At 35.1% G+C, this 15,950-nt stretch overlaps 3 protein-coding genes across 4 annotated transcripts; 2 read left to right on the forward strand and 1 right to left on the reverse strand.

The window, feature by feature from the left end:
* Positions 1–482: 482 nt before the first annotated feature.
* On the reverse strand, positions 483–4,457 carry LOC132183139 (cytochrome P450 724B1). Its single transcript, XM_059596539.1, has 9 exons — positions 4,246–4,457; positions 3,829–4,153; positions 3,522–3,674; positions 3,146–3,421; positions 2,943–3,029; positions 2,514–2,592; positions 2,302–2,408; positions 1,361–1,479; positions 483–667 (listed from the first exon to the last, which is right to left on the reverse strand). The coding sequence occupies exons 1-9, from the start codon at positions 4,455–4,457 to the stop codon at positions 571–573; spliced, it is 1,455 nt and encodes a 484-aa protein (XP_059452522.1). The 3' UTR covers positions 483–570.
* A 4,904-nt stretch (positions 4,458–9,361) lies between these two features.
* Positions 9,362–10,635, forward strand: LOC132182731 (uncharacterized). Of its 2 annotated transcripts, none has more exons than XM_059596060.1 (2): positions 9,362–9,977; positions 10,230–10,635. In XM_059596060.1, the coding sequence occupies exons 1-2, from the start codon at positions 9,432–9,434 to the stop codon at positions 10,548–10,550; spliced, it is 867 nt and encodes a 288-aa protein (XP_059452043.1). In that variant the 5' UTR covers positions 9,362–9,431; the 3' UTR covers positions 10,551–10,635. The 2 variants fall into 2 exon arrangements, with proteins under 2 accessions (XP_059452043.1, XP_059452044.1); XM_059596061.1 differs by having other exon boundaries at positions 9,362–9,944.
* A 2,059-nt stretch (positions 10,636–12,694) lies between these two features.
* Positions 12,695–15,525, forward strand: LOC132182783 (28 kDa ribonucleoprotein, chloroplastic-like). Its single transcript, XM_059596124.1, has 4 exons — positions 12,695–13,362; positions 13,482–13,583; positions 14,308–14,586; positions 15,199–15,525. Exons 1-4 carry the CDS (start codon positions 12,862–12,864, stop codon positions 15,268–15,270), a joined length of 954 nt encoding a protein of 317 aa, XP_059452107.1. The 5' UTR covers positions 12,695–12,861; the 3' UTR covers positions 15,271–15,525.
* The last annotated feature ends 425 nt before the right edge of the window (positions 15,526–15,950 follow it).

Below are 15,950 nucleotides of genomic sequence, written 5' to 3' on the forward strand. Positions count from 1 at the left end.
TTTTGTTTTTGTGCTACTCTTGTTGTCGTTATTTATTAACCAAACATTCTTCTTAGAAAAATATTATATACTGCACTTTAACTCACTTTGTTGATGTGATACAATTAATTGGTCGTATGAGATAAAAAGTGTAGTGTATAGCATTAATCGTTTTCTTATGGCTATTTACATTATCTTTATCCTTACCGAAAGGAAAGAGACTTGAGATTATATATGCAGAGTTATACACTGGCATTGACATTTAGCTATATATATATATATATATATATATATATATATAAAAGATGATAATGATTTTTTTTTTTTGTTTTTTTCTAATACATGTGTTTTCGATCACCTAAAATAGAAGACTCTGGAAAGGCCAAAAGTTAGAAAATGTGGTACCACGTTTTCGTTCTTTTTGTTTCTCATGCCAAGCTGCCTAAACACTACTAAATAAATTAAAAAAATTTGGTCCAATCTCTGCAAGACAAGGTTCCTTTTGACAAGCCCACTTGTTTGGTGCCTGATGCTTATACGCTAAACCTTTGGTGTGAGTGCATTAAGGCCGTTGAAATCCAATTGCCAGGATCAATATCCGTGTAGGGCAGTCATCTCCAGTTGCAAGCCTCTCCGGAACAACACATAAGGGTGAGCAAGTGGGCAGTCATCTGCTTTTATTTTCCACCTGTTGCAACATTAACACATAAGATGATAAATATATATATATATATATATATATATACCAAAAAAAGTATCAAATCACACATAAAGTTTGAGTCCTAAAGAGCTGCTTTAATAATTAATTTTAGGATAAAGTTTTTATCCAACTTTGTTTAATAAAATGACATGTACACGTATTATAATGTATGTGATACTCACATGTATTTTCTAAACACATGTCGGTTTAATAGACCGAGAGTTGAAGGAAATTCTTCTAACATAATTTAATTAAAGAGATATGCTATAGTGTAATAAAAAAATTATTTTTTGCCCATAAAAATCTTAGGTGGCAAGAGGTCATAGATCTATCAGTGGGTGGGGTTACAGCAACTATGGATGAGCCTATGGTTTCTTGCCACATAAGACTTTTATGGACAAAAAATAATATTTTTATTGCAATATATCACTTATCTAATTTAAAAGAAAACTTTAAATTCTTTTAACCATGCTGGCAATCAACTCTTATATATATATAACAAGGATTGATTAACATTATAATTTTGAATGCCAAACTATGATTTTACCGAACATTTAACTGCTAAAATTTTGAAACCGGAAAATCAAACAGATCCTACATGATGTGATTGGAGTGCCATCTATATCCACAATCCATGCATATATGCCATCATTTGAGTGGGGCTGGTTAGTGAAATGTTACCTATAATTAAGGACAAAATGATGAAGAAAGTATGCAATCTCTACTTTTGCAAGTTCAGCACCAGGACAAAGCCTTGGTCCACCGCCAAAAGGTGCCAATTTCTTGCTCGTCGTTTCATCCTGCAAATGGGGACAAATATTGAAGAAAGGCCCATGTCTGTATATATATATATATATATATTAATGTCTTTTCAATTTAATTTTATCCTAATTATCTTATCCATCTACACCTTAGTTTATTAATCATGATTGTCTATATGAAATGCTTGTCTATATGTATATATATATATTGGGTGAGGAGCATGCATGTGAATTTATAAATAAAATAATCGATACTTGGCAAAAGATTGGGAAAGAATTAGAAAAACGTGGTTTCTGATTATTACCTTAATTAGGGAGCTAGGTGCATGGTTACCAAAAATGTAAAACATTTTAGTTTAAATTGATCAATTAATTGCTATAATGATCTCGGAGCTAGCTTTTATTATTCTATTCAAAGCTTAGTTGTTAAAGATTGGGAAAGAAGAAATTAATTAATTGTTGATTTTTACCATAAATTAAAGAGGTGGTTAATTACCAAAATTGTAAAACTTTTTAGTTTAATTATATTCTTAAATAATTACTAAAGGGAATGTTTGTTACCTTTTTCAAAGATTAGTATGAATTTTTGTCTATAAGTTATGCTATGAATGTTTAAAAAAAAAAAATAATAGTAAAGGTAAATGTTAGGGACTGGATTCCTTATTATTAGGCTGTTCGAGAGTGGAATTGTGGGCCCACCTACTCCGAACAATTGGATCCTACATCTTAGGTTGTCTAAGATAAGTAGCTCCATATATATCCCTCTCTTTTAAGCTTTTCAAATTTTACAGCAACATTGATGCTGAGCAATTGAGGTGGTTAGATTAATTTGGGTAGGTAGAGGGAAGAATTGATACGTACAAACCATCTCCAAGGATTAAATTCGAAGGGATTTTCATGAAGGGTTGCATCAAAATTTGGTGCACTAATGATGGGGAAAACCTTCCATCCTGCGGGTATGAGAAAACCTGCAACAGTGTGTAAATAATGATATCCATTAAGTATGTAAGAAGATGTCATCATGGGAGGCTGGCTATTAATTATATGCCAAAACAGTGAAGTAAATTAAGAACCTTTAAATTGAACATCTTGAAGAGCTTTCCGGTGCACAAATTTGACAACATTCCCACATCTGGAAGCTTCGGATATAACCTGCAGGGACAAGCACATTAATTAATGGTTAAATATATATTAGTTTAATTTAGAGTTTGTTTGAGATTACGTTTGAATGGCCTAAAAATACTTTTAATACTCAAAAAGCCCGTTTGAAAAAAAAAAAAAATTACTCGTTTAGTAAAAAAAATAAAAGCGCTTTTAAGGGTCCAAAAAGTTTAAAAATAGCCAAAACGCATTTTGGGCAAAAGCTTAAAAATGGAACTTTTGCTCAAAAGCTCTTTTTCACTTAAAAGCTCTATTTCTCAAACGTAATCCTAAACATGCTCTTAATAATTATTAATTAATATTACAAAGAGATTGTGTGTAAAAATTAGCTATATACGTACATGGGAAGTGAACTCCATTTTCTTGTAATCGTCCCAGTTCAAAGGCTCCCCAGCCTCTTTGCTTTTCCTTATCCCTCGGTGTTCCTCCTGCATATACATGTTACTATGTTAGGAAATGCTATATATTTAGAAGATTGTCGTGTTTTATTGTGCTGATGTGGGGGTGTTCCTTAATTAGCTCTTAAACGAGAGAGAGAGAGAACCTTGAGTTTTTGTAAAGCATTTGGTGAATGGGGAAGAAAGTAGACAATCAAGGACATAAGAGTTGCGGTTGTCTCGTAGCCTCCTAACATGAGGTCCACAACAAGGCTCACAATCTCGTCACGGTTTAATAGGCACTGCTTTGACAAAATCACATCCAAGAAATCTCCGGCTCCTTTATCATCTACATTAACCCCCTGGCCCTGGCCCTGGCTCACCTTCCTTTTTTCCCTCTCTTGTATGATTTCTTCAACGGTGGACGTAAGCCTTGCTCTAGCCTAAAAATAAGCCAAATAATTAATTAATTAAAGCAGAAAAATTAAAGATATAGATTTGACATATATGGATCATCAATATGATCAATATATATTATTATACCTTCACAGCGTTGGCGTATCCGGTCCCAGGGATATTTACTGGCAAAGAAACAAACCCTCTCATGAAGGTTTCGAAGTTTTGTAACATCTTTGAGGCTAGTGGCTCGTCTGGTTTAATGCTCAACAGCTGCTTCATCATAGTATTGAGTGCAAACTATATATATATATATATATATATATATATATGTGAATCACACACACAAAATTAAAATTAAAATTAATTAAAGATGGATGAAATATATATTATTAAAAGTAGAGCTAGCTAGCGCTAGACCAATTTTGATTTTGCAAGTACGTAGTAGTAGTACCGCTTTAGCTTCTTTGTAAAACGAAACTTGTTTGGAGTTTCTCCATGAACCAATCATGGAGAGTGAGAGCTTCTCGACAAAGTGAAGGAATTCCGGGGACGACTTTGAGGTGCCGATGAAGCTGACGGCAAAGCTTCTGAGCTTCTTGTGAAGGTCTCCGGACACCATAAGCAAATTATACTTGCCAAGAATGCCAAGCATGGCCTTGGGGTAACTGGCCTGGAATAGCTTCTCCTCGTTCTGAAGAACAAACATGTTGAACTCATGATCGCAGGAAACTATGGTTGGTGAACCCAATAGATGGGATTTGAATATCTTCCCATACCTGCATCCATCCAAATATATATCCATTAATAGAAAAAAAAAAGTCATATTATAGTTAAAAAGATTATTATTATATATATTATACGTACGTACCTAGAGCAATGTTCTTGCAGGAAGCTCCCTGTGCAGTTTGATTTATGGGGTTTGAGGAAGGCAATCGTCTCTCCGAAAGGAAACCATCCCATGTTCCCAGGAGGCAAATTTGGAGGCTCTCTTTTCGCAAACAAGTGCTGCAGGAGAAGAAAAGCCAAGCCGAGTACTCCTCCTAACCAGAGAGCTAACAAAATAGGCCAAAACACAACCATTTTTTTGTCTCGATCTCTCAAGTGCTGGCTTGTTTCTGTATGCATATATTCTTTGCTTGCACATTTAAATGGGCACTCGACCCCTATCGGCCCGTACGCAGTATTCTATATTTTGCCTTTACTTTTTTTTTTTTTCTTCCTAAAAACATAAAATACCTTTGTCAACGCGCGTTTTCCAGAAGGGTTATCTTGATTATTTCGTTTGAAAATGTATTTTAAGGTAATATTGAAACTGTATTGAGCTCGTGTTTTATATTTTTAGTTAATTTGTTAGCTAGCTCCTAGCTAGAGTATTGCTGTCTTGAAAAGATGAAACAAAGACAATAAGAAATAGTTTAAGTTATTTGTCAATGTTATTGTTTTAGAAACACAAAACAGAAATGAGATATTAAACTTATTTGACCGGACAAATATTTCGCTAGCTGTTGATCAGTGACAATTTAAGTGCTCGGAATTAACAATAAGAAATAGTTTAAGTTATTTGTCAATGCTTTTGTTTTATAAACACAACAGAAATGAAATATTAAACCTATTTGACCGGACAAATATTTCGCTAGCTGTTGATCATTGATAATTTAAGTGCTCGGAATTAACAATAAAAAATAGTTTAAGCTATTTGTCAATGTTTCTGTTTTAGAAACACAAAACAGAAATGAGATATTAAACCTATTTGACCGGACAAATATTTCGCTAGCTGTTGATCAGGGACAATTCAAGTGTTCGGAATTTACCTATGTGTTAACATAGTGCGTATAACCATGAGCTATATATACATATACATACATACATGTGTGTATGTATTTGAACCTCTAATGATTGGATATTTTTTAGTTTGGATGTACTGGGGCTGGCAAAACGGGTAATCGGGTAGACCCGATTAGGACCCGTTAAGACCAGCGACCCGATTACCCGAAACACAAAGACGACCCGTTTAGCAAAAAATATTCGGGTAACCCGGCACGACCCGCTTAGCATAACCAGGTCATAACGGGTAGACCCGACCCGACTCGTGCGCTAAATAGGTAACACGACCCGACCCGTTTTTTTTTTAAAAAAAAAATAAAAAAAATAAAAAAATAAAAAAACCTTAATCAAAATTGGAAAAAATAATTTAATAAAGGGATCTCTTAGGCCAAAGGACTAGTCAAATTTATCCTAACCATCCAAGAAGAATAAAAAGTTTTAAAAGATAATGTTTTAATATATAAATAATGATTTAAAAGATAATGTTTTAATATATAGACTCACATAGAAAAAGTAACGGAAAAACAAGGAATAGGCCAGTGAAGTGAAGACTGTGAAGTCGTGAAGTGAAGAGTGAAATGAAGCCGTGAGTGAGTCGATAAGTGTTAGGGTTAACTTAGTTAGAATTTAGACATAGGTTTTTTTTTTTTTTTTTAAAAAAAAAGGGTATGGCGGGTCACCCGAGACCCGCCAGACCCGATTGACCTACCAGATCCGATTGACCCGCCAGATTCGCCAGACCCATTTATTAAACGTATTTGGCGGGTCGACCCGTGGACCCGATTAAGACCTGAACCCGATAAGCCCAAACCCAATACCTGTTAACTTCGTGTCGTGTTCGTGTCGGGTTCGCAGGTCGTGTCAAAATTGTCAGCCCTAGATGTACATGTGCATGCCCTAGCTCTAGTTTATAACATCTAACTTCTAATTATATATGTATGCATGATACGTATTAATGTTGTTTAAAGTATGTATGGTATAAATGGAGTTAATAAATATCAAAAGTCCATAAAGGTGCAATCATAATCATCATAGTCTCCCCCAAAAATATTAATTAAATAGAAGAGCTAGAAGAGAACAATTGGAAGAAGGAGGCTCACCTAACCCTCCCAAGACCAAAAAGCCTTACTAATTTGCTTTCAATGTCAAACATTATTCTAGTGTGCCCTACCTTGACAACAAAAGCCCCCCCTTGATGCTGCCCTCCATCTCAAATATTTTTCAATGTTTATGTGCTCTTATTACAAACACTAGAGGAAGTTGTAGTGAGAGGCTTGAACACGTATAAGATAATGATAATATGTTCCCTAAAGGATAGCAAATAGGGAACATTACTCCGTGAAATTCAACCACCTTTGAAACCCATAAAGAACAAATTAATGTTTGAAAACCTTTGATAATTAGTTGCTGTCCCTTTGTGTGTGGTTTTGATTTAATTTGCAATATGTTTTGGACAAATTTTTTCTTCAAACTAGTTCATCAGTCTCTTTATAAACTGACATAAATACAAAACACTCGTAAAATTATTAAAATCATTTTCAGAAAAAAAAAGGTTAAATTAAATTAATTAAATGTCGGTCTAATTAGAACCAAGAGAAACATTTTCCATCAATTTTGCATGATGAAAGAGAGTATTTGGGCTTTATGTGAGATCTAAGAGAACAAAAAGCGAGGAGGCAAGGAAAGGGAAATTGGTTCACTTTGTCTGTTCTTTTAACACTGCATGGTGCACGTGCAATGGGGTTGGGACCCGGCCCCCATTGCCATTGGAGGCTAGCTTGCTTGGTATCTAGAAGTTTTAATTAGCTGGATATCAATTCATATTGCAATTATGACTTCCATGCCTTTCCAATATTCAATATTTTCTCACCTTGAGGGTGTATGAACAATGTTTTTTCTTTTTGGACTGAATGAACATGCACCTAGCTAGAAAAATCAAGTCAAACAAATTAATTGTATAAATAACATACATGATCAATCATAGTAGGAGTGCGTTTGGTCTCACAATTTTGTATGCCAAATACGTGTAGAAAAGTGTTCCGTTTAAGCGTGCTTTTGAAAAAATGACGATTTAAAAACACGTGAAAATTATGGTTTTATTTGTTAAAGCTCTTTCCTTCTCTATTTTGTTTTCTTTCTTCAAAGAAAAAAAAATATATTAACAAACAACCTTAACATTTTGAAAACTACTTTAAAAACTATAAGATTAGTGCCCTGCAAAACTAAAAAAATTAACATTCAATACTGTTTCTACCTTTATGTCACGTTATAATAATACTTAAAAAAAAAAAAATCACTATATATACAAAAACCATTAACAAACAAACATTTTCAAATTGTAGGCAATAAAATGTTTTTTTTTTTACATGTTCACACAAGAGGGGGGAGGAAGATTCGAACTAGTGACCTCCGCTTCAGTAGGCGTGATCTCAGTCGATTGAGCTACCTCTTGGAGATGGCAATAAAGTGTTTTTAAATACACATATTTATCAAACCCTTTAAAAATGCCTTGATCACCTTCTCAATTCCAACAACATCATCTTTGAAATTTATTCTTCTTTTAATAAAATGCAACATTGTCACCTATAATAGATAGATAGTCATATATATATTATCCTTGGCAAAGCTCCTTTTACATGCTTTAATATGCACGAACATGACATGATGTAGACATGCATGTACAAGTTTGTCGACCAAGATTTCGATCTGTACCACTCTCTCTCTTTCTCTTTCACACACATAATAATAATTAAAGACATCCTCTCAAAACTAAAACCCTTTCTTGAGAGTTTTCTATCCGACCACGTTGCACGTTTGAGCAGACAAATCATGATTAGTGTTGTCTTTTAGTTGGGGATTTGGTGTAATTAATTGAGCTACAATTCTATCCCTAGAGGGACAAAATGACTAATTGCCTTTGGTTAAAAGAAAAACCTATACATAGTGATCAAGCCATGGATTGATTTTGTCTTACCAAAGCCGAAAGAATGGCGGAGTGGGACTATTTAATTATATATATATTAAAAATCACAAAACAATATGTGCGGAAAGAAGGGCGGCTAAATATAATTAGGAAAACACTTGGAGCTGGAGTGTTACAACTTTTATTATAAACCGATGATTTGGTGGTTCACATGGCATTTATTATTCTCTGAAGAATATCCAATTAGTTATTTTTTATGAGTATTTTTGTCTCTTAAAAAAGTAAAAGAACAAAAATATCTTTCAAATTAATATAATTAGCTAGATAATTTTCAGTTTATTTTGAAACCTTGTTAACTTTAACGACTCCCAAAGTCAATGGGGGTGGACAAAACCTAATTAAGTGTAGGTTATTGCAATTCCTAGTTTTGCTTCTTTGTCATGATTTTCTAAAACAAAGGATCCTCGGCCTCAAGAGAACATGCATCTCCTTCACGTTTTCACTGTTTCTCCTTTGATTTCTCTCTTTTTCGTTTCGGCAAGCTTCAGACTTTCTTTTCTAAAAGGACAAATTTTCCTCTTTTTTTTTTTTTTGATAGAGCAAATTTTATCCTCTCGAGGCCTCACGTTTTCTGCAGGGTCTTTCAACTCTTTGTTTCTCTTACTTTCCCTGTTCTTGTTCATTATCTCCTGCACATGACACAGACAAAAGAGCAGCTCCTCTTGTTTTCTCTGCAACTGTTCAGGCGTTCACCACATGAAAAACCACTTCCTCAGTTTATAAAAAACTTATTAATACCCTAACAATCTTCATACAATTAAAGTGACCCATTAATGCTAGTTGGCCAAAGGGATATATGATTCTCTTCATTTCAACTATTTTATGGGCTATATCAAACATATCACATTATTTAAAAATTTTAAATAACGTGATAATGTAAGCAACGTATTCACCATTAAATGCCGTGAAGTTTAATCATAATTATAAAGTAGTTCCACTAGCTAAGAAGATCTTATCCCATCCTCTTGCCACTTTGAGGGACCTCTAGCTATAATTGAGCCCATGTATACATTGGATGAAACATGACAAGACCCACCAATGAACTCCTGTGGGTCAGAAGCCTAAGCCCAAGTACATACAGCCCAACAAGTAACTCCACCAACATATGATCCAACGAATTTAAGCATTAGGCTGCCAATAGGAAGCTACAATTTCTCACAACCATTAACAAGTTATCTCCTACAATACAATCATCTTCCAAACACACACACACACACACACTAAAGTCAATTTGATAAACTTTAAACATGCTCACCTTTCATCCAAACCCCAAGCCATGGCACCCATATGCTCCAACCAACAACACACAGACCTTCTCTTCTATGCCCAAAATTCTTCCATCCAAAATAGAGAACACTTTGAATGAAGAAGGCAAGCAAACTAAACAGTTCTCCTCAGCTGCAGGAAAAATCAAACGCCTTGTTCTCACCCAGGAAGGCAGAACAAAACTAAACACCTACCCTGACAGAGAATTCTATGCTTATCCGCGCTTTGTGACCCATGTTGATGATGGCTTTATATCCACATTGACTAATCTCTACAGAGAAAAGCTAAGCCCTGAGTGGGAAATTCTTGACCTCATGAGCTCATGGGTTAGCCACTTACCTGAGGAAGTAACATACAAAAGAGTGGTGGGACATGGTCTAAATGCACAAGAGCTTGCAAAGAACCCCCGGCTGGACTATTTCTTTGTGAAAGATCTGAATCAGGATCAACAGCTTGAATTGGAGAGCTGTAGCTTGGATGCAGTGATATGTACAGTGAGTGTTCAGTATCTTCAACACCCAGAGAAGGTCTGATTCTTTGATGGAGTCTTTTTCTCTAACAATTAGTTTAGCTTTTTAGTTACTATTATAATAGAGTTCCGAATCCAACAGATTAATCAACTTTTAGAATGAAATATTGGGTAATTATTTAAATTTTCGGTTTCTTGGTGTTTGAAACTGGTTTTCAAGTAGCTCAATCAACATCTTAAGCTACGTCCCGGCCTTTGGAAGCATTGCCTTCCTTTGAAAACTAATTGACTAACATCACATATATTACAGGTATTTGCAGAGGTGTTTCGGGTGCTAAGGCCAGGAGGGATGTTGATTGTGAGCTTTAGCAATCGATTGTTCTATGAGAAAGCCATAAGCACATGGAGAGAAGGAACTGCTTACAGCAGAGTGCAACTGGTAGTGCAATACTTCCAATGTGTGGAAGGATTCACACAACCAGAAACCATTAGAAAGTTACCAGCTCCTGCTGGTGCTCGAGAAGACAAATCACCACTCAGTTGGATCATGAGGCTGCTGGGATTGTTGTCTGGATCAGATCCCTTCTATGCAGTGATAGCTTACAAGAACTTCAAACCAACATATGAATGAATATGAGATTACCCTCTTTCTATGGAAGAACATGGAACTTAATTTGTGCCTTTATTCCCATTTACTTTCCATTTTTTATTTTTATTTTTTTGGCTCTTGGTTAACATATATATTGAGATTTCTTCTGCAATAAAAACATAAGAAATAGCTTTTATAATTCTAGATTAATTAAGTTTAAAAAACAATTACATAGAAATTGAGAAATCTATTTGAGATTTTTTTTTCTCGTATAAAACTTCTCAAGATCTAACCATAAGAAAGTAGAAATAAATGTTAAAAGTTAGAACAGTAGGAGTAGGAAGTAAAGTATATTAAGAACGTTCCAATATCTTGAAAGATCAATCTTTTATGTTCGATTGTTTTGTTTAAATTATTTTTCAAGACATTTTAAATCTGCGAAGATATAATTGTTGAATGTGACATTGGATCATCCTAAACTGACATTTCACCAATTTTTACCAAATGGGTCGGCCACATTAAATCCATGGGGATGGGAATAAGTAAGTTGTAATAAAAATTGTAATATCTTGAGATTTCAATATCGGATGAAGACAATGTTGGTAGTGATGGAAAGCTTATTCAAAGGGGTAACTTCATATTTTATGAATATTTTCTAATTTCAAAGCTTACTTGGTCAAAACGGGCTGTCCAAAGAAATACAAAAACTATTTCTGAGAGCCTTGGTTGGAGTCCCAATTGGCCTGCGTTCGAACGAGTGTTGTAGCGTCTTCAATACTTCTCTATGAGGCGTCTAGTCAAAGGCTCGATTGGAACTTGTCTGAACAAGAGTATTTGTAGGGTTCTAACTATATCGTATTTTTTATCGAATCAATAAAAAGAAGTAACACAAAATTGTGTTATTTTTTTGACTAATTGGTTAAGTTATTTTCAATAATAAATTTCTTGTCCTCTTCTCCCTTTGCTCGTAGTAACACTGTAGTTTGTAATACATTCACGTGTTTTATTTTGTTAAAGTATTAATTAAATAATTCAATTTATCTTTTTCTTGCAGTTTAAGCTTTTAAATGCTAATTTCTTTAAAGATTTTATTATTCACTTGAGCAAATTTGCTTTTATTTTAGCTAAAAAATTATTATTATTATTATTTTTATTTTAGCTAATAATTTTTTCAAAATACCTACCTCTCACTCTCTATTTTAACTATTCAATTTAAATATTATTTCTCAAAAATTACTTTATTCTTTATTAAGAGGAGAATGTTAGAGAATAATATATATATATATATATATATATACTAACATTTGATAAATGAATTTGGTGTAGTGACTCATCGAATATTTCTCTAAATTGTTAAACCCAATGCAACTTATTTTGTCTCATATTTTAACATTTGGCTAGCATAATAGAGAGAGAAAGAGAGAGAGAAAAAAAAGAAAAAAAAAAAAGAGAGTCATTTCTCTCTAATATGACGTAGGGCACTGATACAGGGCACGCGGCCTGCGTGGCACACCCGGGCAAAAATTTTTTTTTGCACGCGGCATGCCTCTTTTGTTTTACCCTATGACGTGATAAAAATGGTTTGTGGTCATGTTTGTTTGAGTTTTTGTTTTCTATTAGCAAAACAAATACATTAAAAACTCAAATCACTCTTGTGGAAGAGATTTTTATTCTTGGCGATCATCTTTCAATAGCTTTGACTCTGTTATCTGCAGTGTCTTCTTCGCAACAATCACTTAACGGTGGTTGTTGCGTCTACCGCATGGAACTTTTCACTGAATTCTTTTGCTGTTTGTCATCGCCTTGTGCGACCCTTAAAAAAGCTCGGCTTGTTTATAATTTTTTTGGGGTCATGAACGAAACCATTACCTATTGTCTGATTCTTTATCTATTTTTATACTACATGTTTTGCTTGGGTTTTATTGTTGGAGTCCCTACCCCTATATTGTTGTTTGATTTCTTATAACTCGCTGCGCTTATTTGACTAGAAGAAAAAAAAAAAAAAATCACTCTTATTCTTAAAATTACAAAAACAATTTCCATTTCTATTTCACATAGATAAAATAATAACAAATAATTACCTATGGACCGACCCATTTGCTACGACCGTACTAGTTTTTATAGTCCATCGATTGCATGTGATTGGCAACGAGTGTCCCCCTTTGCATTATCTAAACCCTAAATTCCGGAATTTGGAAAAAATTATCTCCATCTGCAAATCCTAAGCCAGACTTTGGACCATTCCAAGCTGTATGTGACATTGTCACCGAACAACCTCTTACCTTTTCTTTCCCACAACTCCTTATCTTCTCTCTCTCACTCTCCAGCCACCCCTCTCCTTAAGCCATTATCAATGGCTGAAAGCTGTTTAATCTCTGCACCAGCTCTCTTCACCACCAAAAAACAATACCCATTTCTTTCACTTCCCTCAAAATCCATCAAGCTCCCACACATCTCGCTCTTATCCTCACCATCTTTCTATTCATTGGTCTCCCTTAAATACAAGTCTTCACCTTTCCAGGTTGTCCCACTTGTGGCTCAGACCTCAGACTGGGCTCAACAAGAGGAAGAAGAAGGGGGGCAGAAACAAGTTGTAGAGGACGGAGAAGAGGGTTCGAGTTGGGAGACCAAAGGGTTGGGGGAGACAGTAGCTAGCGTTGCTACTGATGATGGCGGTGATGGTTGGGGAGGTGGAGAAGAGAGTTCTGGAAAAGGGGTTTTGGGTGGGACTGAAGAATTTTATCCTGAGCCACCTGAAGAGGCCAAACTCTTTGCGGGTAATTTGCCTTATGATATGGATAGTGAGAAATTAGCTGAGGTCTTTAATGAAGCTGGAGTTGTTGAGATTGCTGAGGTAAAGTATGCATTTTTGTTGGTTTTTGTGTGTGTGTGTGAGAGAGAGAGAGAGAGTAAAATTGGAAGATGGGGAATTTTCTGATATAGAATTATATTAATTTACTGATTTTGTTGTAGGTGATTTACAATAGGGAAACAGATCGGAGTAGAGGGTTTGGGTTTGTCACTATGAGTACTGTTGAAGAAGCTGAGAAGGCTGTGGAGATGTTCAACGGTTATGTGAGTTGCTCTTCTTTTGATGTTGAAAACTTAGTTTATTGCATGAACTTTGTCATCTTTGAACAATCAAATTCTAAGCTAGTAAATAGCAAATACTGGCATTTTGTTCTTCATTAGAATTCGCAAGCATGACCTTTATGAGTTCAAGGCACCTGGTCTAGCTTGATTTGATGTCTGTCACATTTCATGGGTTTCCTTCTGTGTCTTTGTGCCACCATTTCATTTATTAATCCTTCGCATTTATAGCCTCGATAGTATTATTACTATGCAAATCTTATTGAGGACGCTTGTTTAAATGGCTTATTCTGCGACTTTACATGCTCTTGCACGCTTGCTTTGGGGAGTGAGATACAATCAAGGGCAAAGTACATACCTGTGTCCCTAGTGGTGTAACCGCAATCTAATAGCACACCAGCACATCAAGAATAATATAAAACAGTGCTACTCTTTTCACTCAAATGGTCTAAATTAGTGTGTTGCTACCTGCTGAGATGCGTCTCCTAAAAGACGTCTGTGAGAGCCGTGTAATGGGTGCATGGAACGAATAGGAGAGTGGAAATGTGTCAGATTTCTCAAAATTGGAGGCTTATATTCTGAAACTGATATAGTTCTGTGAGTAGCCTGCAGATTTAGACGAGCTTCTCATTATGGCCATGCTTGCTGAATATCAAATGTTATAATTGTAATATCCAAGTACCTGAATTCTGCATGCATTGCTAAACAGGATATAAACGGAAGGATTTTAACTGTAAACAAGGCTGCTCCTAGAGGATCACGGCCAGAACGAGCTCGAGTGAATGAACCTTCTTTCAGAATCTATGTTGGTAATCTACCATGGCAAGTGGATGATGCTCGTCTGGAGCAGGTTTTTAGTGAACATGGAAAGGTGGTTAATGCCAGGGTAGTTAGCGACCAGGAAACAGGCCGTTCACGTGGGTTTGGCTTTGTTACAATGTCTAGTGAGACAGAATTGCAAGATGCCATTGCTGCTCTTGATGGACAGGTTACTTCTATACCCTGTTTCATTCTAAAGTTGAATTATATTTTCTGGTTGCAGCAAAATGAGAGCCACCAAGATTTGAGGTCAATAGTCATATGCTTGTTTCAAAATCTTTGTTTGTTATCCTAAAGCTATTATTTAGGTGATCGATCTAATGCTGCATTATTTTCATTTTTATGCACCATCTGAGCATCTTTGAGTAGTCATGGATAGTTATAGTCTACTTGAGTATAATTTTATTTGAGACATAGCTCTTGGTAATTTAACAATTTTGTGGACATTAATTTCAAATGGTAGGGAGATCTATCTATGGATGAGTTGTTTCTTTTTTTTTTTTTTTCTTTCTTTCTTGGGTAAGAGATGGATATTAGTATGTTCAAATTCAAGTGCATGGTACACACTGGCAGCATTTCTCTCTTTGAGTCAACAAAATATGTCTCTAAAAACCCTCTTTTAATTTAGAACTGTATGTTCCCACGCAAAGCTTTTGGTTTGTTTTGTTTGTTTTTTTAACCTAAAGCATGCCTTTTTCGCATCTGTGGCAAAAAGTTAGCTTCTTGCTAAAGGTTTTTCTTGATGACAAACAACCTGTGATATGTTTCATTGGGGGTGCAGACTTTGGATGGCAGAGCAATCAGGGTAAATGTTGCTGAAGAACGACCAAGGCGTCGATCATTTTCGATTTGAAAGGATTGCAAGTCAAGACTTCACCTTAACTCTTCAAGCTTAGTATAATACTTTTGGAAGATGGAATTCCATCATTTTTTTTTAGTTGTTTCCTTTTCAAGGAGAGTGAGGAAAGTTTTGTGTTAGAAGTTTGAAGTTTCTCCAGTCTGATTTCGTTTCCATTTGTCTGTTTGTTTTGTCTCTGAATTGATCTCCATATTCTCTTGGTAATTACATCTTATCAGTCCAGTAAGTATAATTGTCACTTTATCCTCATCTGGTCATTTTTCACTTGAGAAAATCGTAGTATTCCCGATCTAATGGGAACTGTGATAAGCTCTCTCATATGGGCTGTTCTGAAGCCGTGTGAAGAACAAAATAACTTCACTTTCATATCTTTTTCTCTGCTAGTATTTCGGATCATAGTTCCAAATGTTTGACACTGTTGCACAATCAATAAGGCAATGAAAAGACATCCCCAGAATGAAATGTGTTTATTTTATTTTTTTGCTGGCAAGGCAAACAGTAATATGCAAACAATGGTCACATTTGGACAAACTGCGCAGTCCAATGGTTATATTTTGGGTCGTGCTGAAGAGGATTACATTTTTTTTTTGTGACATGATAGCTAATTCATCATCATTGCATTTGTTGGGCTTGAATACGGATTTCGTGCAATAGAGGTATATAGAAATAAAGGT

This window comes from Corylus avellana, chromosome ca5 (assembly GCF_901000735.1).
Source record: "Corylus avellana chromosome ca5, CavTom2PMs-1.0".
Lineage (NCBI taxonomy): Eukaryota > Viridiplantae > Streptophyta > Magnoliopsida > Fagales > Betulaceae > Corylus > Corylus avellana.